Below are 6,413 nucleotides of genomic sequence, written 5' to 3' on the forward strand. Positions count from 1 at the left end.
CCAAAAAGCCAAAAGTGGAGCTGGAGTTTCAAGTGGTAGGTCACCTCATCGAGCAAAAATGCTAAGGAACAGCATCCAAGTAAGCCCTAGTACCAGCAAGCATGTGTGCACACACACACACACACACACACACACACATATCCCTTCTGTTTGGTTATCCAATACAGCAACCCTTTTAAGACTAGAAAATATTCTACTGTGGACAGGGAGAACAGCCATATTTTAAAACTCTGTTAATCTGAGGTAATTTTTCATATACCCTGTTGAGAGCTTTCAGTGCTTTTCAGAAATACCAATAGGTTTCTCCCCAGAACTGAAACTATTGTGATAAGTGAAGTGTTTGGGCTCCAGGGCTTGAGTTTGTATTAAACGGGTTTGGCTTAGGTTTGTGTTGTCTATTCAGGCTGCTGTCACAGCAGGTAACTATCACAGGTAAATACCTAGGCTAAACTTTGAGACACACACAAAAAAAGGTCAGTCTTCACAATTTTAGAGTTTGAGGAGTCCCAGCTGATTCGATGTACAGGGAAACTTACTTCCTCCTAGACATCTCCACACTGAACCTCACGTGGTTAAAGAGTGAAGGAGTACTCTGTAACCTCTGTCCCAATTCAGGGAACCTCTCCTTTACCACCTGATCACCTCTCAAATGTCCTAATACTCTTTCCTGAGGATTAGGTTTCAACAGATGTATTTGGGAGGGACACAAACATGCACACCATAGCAAGGCTGGAATGCAGAAAAATGTTCTGCAGAAAGCAATGGACTTTTAAATTTTAATGAAATCCTATGTTGTTGTTTTTCCAGGTTTCAGTGGACCGTGTTTTAAAGACCCTGAAGGAAAATGCCAATAAAGCTAAAAGTTTACTGCTTACTACCATACCTCAGATAGGGTCCATGGAATGGTCAGAAACTCTCCATAACCTGAAGGTAAGTGTCCTTCCACATCTGTAAGCAGACTCTCCTGTAGATCGTTAGCTCCTTTTTTCTCTTACTTGAATTTCACATTTGGTCTATCTCTTCATGTTTTTTTATGCAAACTTGGATTTATCTTCAGTGAGTTTCATGCCTTTACTACTGTACCAGCCCCTTATGAAGCTGTACAATCACTTTCTGGCTAAGAGCTTTGGAGACTGAGGTCAGGAGAGTTTCCTTATCTAGTGTCACACATGCTTCACATTGTCCTAGAGTGTATTCTTAAGATCAAAACACATGATGTCATGTGGATGTCTTACCCACATTGGGTAAGAGTTGCCTCAAATTTTTTGAGTTTGTGTATTTATCCTGGTATCTAAAGAGGCTCTTTCTTGAGATGTCCTAGAGTACATCTATACTCTTGGGTTTTATGACAGAAGCTGAGGAAAAATATGAAAGATTGATGGGAACCCTCCCAACCTATGCCATCTAGGAGCCCAGGAACTGGAGCCAGGAGTTTTGTGTGATAAGAGTGGTGTGTAATAATCGCTGGTTTACACAGTGTGAGTGCTCTATCTAGCAAAGCTGGTTTGAAACTACCAACCCAGAGCCAATGAGAAGTTAGGAAGTGGCACGCACAAGCTGGTACAAGCAGACTCCAGCACATCGCTGCAACATCAGTGACTCAGCGTCTAAGACTGGAAAAGTTGGGAAGGCCAAAAATCCCTTTACTACTAGAAAACACATCCCTTGGTTTCAATCATGTATATATCTATAGTAAACAAATGGTATTAATGAAAATGGCTTTCAATGAATACATGATACTCTCTTCTTTGCCTTTAAATGTGTTATAAGTATTCAGACGTAGGAAACCATTTTTTTTTAACCTATGAAGAACAGATAGCGAGGGATGATAGAGCCACTTGCCTAGCAAGCACAAGGCCCTGAGTTCAGACCCTAGTACCATTTTAATTTTAAGAAAAAAGAAAAAGAGACAAAAAATATATTCTATAAATTAGTGAATTTGGTTTAGATGTTTAGTTTAGGCCAGATATCAGTAGCTGCTCTTGCTTGTAATCCTAGCTTTTCAGGAGACTGAGACTTGGAGGATCATGGTTCAAAGCCAGCCTGGCTAGAAAGTCTGAAAGATTTGTTTTCCAGTGGTAGAGTGCCATTCATGAGCAAGAAAGCCAAACAGACCACAAGGCCTAAAAATTAAGTTATAACTTGATATTGGAAAAATAAAGAGAATGAAAAGCCTCAGTTCAGAACCTGGTAGCAGCAAACAAAAAGGAAGTAGAGGGGCTGGGAAGGTGGCCCAGTGGTAAAACCCTTCAGACCTTTAGGAGGAAATGTCTTCAGATACAAATGAAGATGACTATAAATGGGAACTATTAGTATATAGAGGAGGCAGCATGGAGCCAGTGACGCCAGGAATAATTGAGCTCCTAATTCACAATTCCTCTTGAGCAGTAGGCTCCCAAGCCTTTCTGCAGCCAGAAATGGTAGAAACCAACCTCAGAAAAGGCCATCCAAGGACCTCCTGCCCTGAGACCCTCTGAAGAGAAGGCTGGGAAGGAAAAGAAGGCCTGCAACTCCACTCTAGGAATCAGATGGGATCTCACCCTACTCACATCTGAAGACAGGAGGCCTCTTTTGAGCCATAGTTTAGACCAGCCACCAGCACTTTGGTAGGTGAGGCACCAGATGGTGTCTGACTCAGCCCAGATGTGTTCCAGCAAGAGGCAGAGACTACGGTCTGCCCTCAGCCAAGCCCAACCTTGTTACAATTGTCATAGCTCAGATGGTGTGAAAAATAAAAATGCTAGGGCTCTCCCCTTGGAAACTTAAATGTACTTCCAAAGAATTCCTAGAGGGTGAGAGGAAAGATTTCAAAGTTTGTCAGATACAACATTGCCTGGGCAAGGGACAGTAGGAGGCCTGGAACAGTATAGGGGAAGGCTGGACAAGGCCCTGGGTAGGCAATGCTTCTTCAAGGCCCATGCAACCTGGGTCTAGAACATTGTATCTCTTTAGTGATAAGAGAGAGGTAGATGCTGCATCCATCTTCATTTCTCAGGTGGGGAGACTGAGGCACAGAGGGATAGGGAAGAAGGCTGAACATAAGCAGAGCCACTCACCCATATGATCCCCTGGAGTCTACAGAAGGCAGTGTCTCCTGAGACCTGCAGGAGAGAGCAGTCTCCCATCATGGGCAGGCCAGAGAGGTTTCAGATGGTTGTTTTGTTGTCTTGTTCACTCTTTCTTCCTTTCCTTTCATGAAAAATTTATCCAAAACCCATTTTGTCAGGCTAAACAAGGTTATTGAGGCTGGTGGGGTCCATGTTCTCCCAGTCTAATGAAAAGATAATATATTCTGGAGCCAGGCTGGTAGCAAGCTGAAGCTCCCCATTAAATTCTGAGATTAGGAAGGTGAGAACTTCTAGTCTGTAGTGCATGTTTGCAAGTTGAATGTGATGCATGTTTTCAGTTTTGGGTGAGTTTATCAAGTTGTAATCCCATTGTAAGTCAAGGAGAATCTAGAGATACAGATTAGGTGATAAAGTAGGTGATAGAATCTCTGGTTTAGTGGATTTGCGTTCCTGTATTTCTTAGTGCCATCCATTGAGGCTTTCCAAGAGCAATGACACTCTGAAAAGCATGCCTTAACCCAGATCTTCTAAATGTGCTTGTTCACTAAAATGACCTGGGACTTCCTCAAAAAATAAACAGTCCCTGCACTTGGCAGGACAGAAGATGAACCTAGGATATCTTATTTCCCAAAAAGCACCATGGGACATATCGAAAGGGCACACATGCCAATCTAAAGAGAGTCCCCACCTAAAAATAAAGTCCTCACTCTAATCAACAAAAACAAAATCTGAATGGGTTTTGTTGTTTTAAATATGTTCTAACAAGCAATCCAGATAATTAGCATGCCCACCTGCAGCACTTATCATCTCTGCCTGCTTTCTTCCTTTCAGAACATGGCCCAGTTTTCTGTTTTATTACCAAGACACTAAAAGAAAGCATGACTGCCCCCAGAAAAGAAGACTTTCTGCTACTAGTCATATTGAGAGTTTTACTTGAAGAACAGGGGAAAGACATGCCCCTGCCTATATCAGAAGAAGAATGTGGTAAGAAAGACAAGACATTGAATGTATTACAGACTCCGCTGAAAAGACTGACACTTGTTCAGGATGCAGAAGAGAAGCAAATGACCAATGAACAGGGAAAACTTTACATTTTAGGGAAAAACCAAAGATCCCATTTCACCCCCCCCCATTAAATTTGCAACAAAAAATTGGGGACAATATCCAGTATTCTTTGTTGCCAGAGAATATGAGAAAGAAAATAGGGCTCAGGCTGCTTGTTTTGATATGATCATAAGTTGGTACAGTCTTCTTGGAGGTCAGTTTATCAAAATACATCAGAAGCTTGACAGTACTTATGCACTTTGTTGGGTATTTCTAGGAACTTCTCTAAAAATTATCAGATACATGTGAAGAACTTTGTATAAAGAAGGATGTTAAATAGTGTTGCTTCTAATAGCAGATACTCAAAATAATCTGAATATCCAACAGTTGTAGGTAAGTTGAGGTTTAGTTATAATTACGCTGTGAAACAATCAACTGAAGATCATATTTTCACATAGTAATGTCCTAAGGAAATTGTTCTAAAGTAGGAAATTTTTTTTAAAAATAACAAATTTTACAGTACTAGTTTTATCTTAAAAATGCTGTGTTGAAGCGGGGCGCCAGTGGCTCAGCCTGTAATCCTAGCTACTCAGAAGGCTGAAATCTGAGGATCATGGTTCAAAGCCAGCCCAGGCAGGAAAGTCCGTGAGATTCTTATCTCCAATAAACCACTCATAAAACAGGAAATGGCGCTGTGGCTCAAGTGGTAGAGTGCTAGTCTTGACCTGAAGAGCTCAGGGACAGCGCCCAGAGTTCAAGCTTCACGACCAACAACAACAACAACAAAAATACTGTATTGATGTATAAAAAGACTTGAAGGAAAAATATATAATCTTTCATTATATCTGGAGGCCATGTACTGGATATTTTTTCTTTTATTTTTAATTATATTTTTCTATGGTGAGTATAATCAAGTAATGAAGTTGTAAAAATTAAAATGGGAGCTTGGCACTAGTGGCTCAGACCTATAACACTGGCTACTCAGGAGGTAGTGATCTAAGGATTGTGGTTGAAAGCCAGCCCAGGCAGGAAAGTCCATGAGACTCATCCTCAGTTAACCAGCAAAAAGCCAGGAGGGGAACTATGGCTCAAGTGCTAGAGTACCAGCCTTGAGTGAAAAATGAAGGCACAGTATCGAGATCCTAAGTTTAAGACCCAGTACTAGCACAGGAAAAAAAATAATTTAAAATGGACTTAGAAAAATTAAGTTCTTAAAAACAGTTTTTGTTAATGAAGCAAGAGTCAAATAGCAATCTAAACAGTAGTGTTGTTTAAGGGATTTACCAAATTCACTTGATCATTGGTGACTTTGCAGTCAGATCAGTACTTGGGTTTACAACTGTGTCCTGAGAAAAGCCATGTGTTTTAATACTGAGGTAGTTGAAAGTCAAGCATGTCAGATGTTTTTAAAACTAATACTTGTTTCTACTCCATTTATGAGTTATTTTACATGAGTTGGTGTTTTGTGTTTTCTAATGAAAAGCTTTTCCTTAATATTTTTTACCATTAATTTTCTAAAAATGCCTATTTTCTTAAATTTACAACATAAGAATATCTTTTCCCCCTCAGAGGTAGCTTCTTAGCATGGTCTGTCACAGAATATTTAAGGATCAGAATTCATGATCTTTTGTTTAAAGAGTCTGTAAAATCAATATGTTGGTGTTTATGAGATTGGCTTCAAGATAATAAGCTGCTAATTATAAACAAATAAACCAATTATTCTCAAGCATGATGTTGAGCCATCATTCCAGTTGCATGTGATTATGACTTTTAGAACTCCCTCTTGCAGTGGTTTCAACGCTGGTTATTGGGGATCCTTGAAGAATCCGTATACTGTTGTATTGCAGTCCCCTAATTTCCCCTCCTTTTTAATTGGTGTCTCAGAATGTCAAGGCAAAAAAAAAAAAAAAAAAAGCTTTATTTGCTTTATTTGTCCTCATCCAGTAATTTTTTTCTAGCAACCTCATTTTCAGGCTTCTCAAGTGACTAGAGCATACTTTCGGTCTTGGGTAGGGTCTGATCATTTGTATTTCTAAGTACCAGGTAACGATGTTGCTAGTCTAGGAATAACACTTTGAGAACTGCTATCATAGCTAGTGCTGACTCTAGTGCATCAGATCCCGAACCTCTGACCTAGTTGAGACCAGCTCCCATTGAAATTCTGACTCTCACCAGAAGCCAGCATAATTTAAAAAAACAAAAAAAGTCATTCCTCTACTCAGTTATTTTACTTACTGAAAGCCTAAGTTCTCAGTAAACCCATATGTCCCCACATGATCTCTACTCACTGCTCTTTATCCC

At 40.1% G+C, this 6,413-nt stretch overlaps 1 protein-coding gene across 1 annotated transcript in view; it reads left to right on the plus strand.

Annotated features, from left to right (window-relative positions):
- Positions 1-4,715, plus strand: part of Mtap (methylthioadenosine phosphorylase) — a 71,961-nt gene extending 67,246 nt beyond the window's left edge. Inside the window, exons 10-11 of the mRNA XM_013020769.1 lie at positions 808-930; positions 3,900-4,715. Coding sequence (XP_012876223.1) covers positions 808-930; positions 3,900-3,938 — 162 coding nt within the window. The 3' untranslated portion in view covers positions 3,939-4,715. The remainder of the gene's footprint in view (positions 1-807; positions 931-3,899) is intronic.
- The last annotated feature ends 1,698 nt before the right edge of the window (positions 4,716-6,413 follow it).

This window comes from Dipodomys ordii, unplaced genomic scaffold, assembly GCF_000151885.1.
Source record: "Dipodomys ordii isolate 6190 unplaced genomic scaffold, Dord_2.0 Scaffold53, whole genome shotgun sequence".
Classification (NCBI taxonomy): Eukaryota; Metazoa; Chordata; class Mammalia; order Rodentia; family Heteromyidae; genus Dipodomys; species Dipodomys ordii.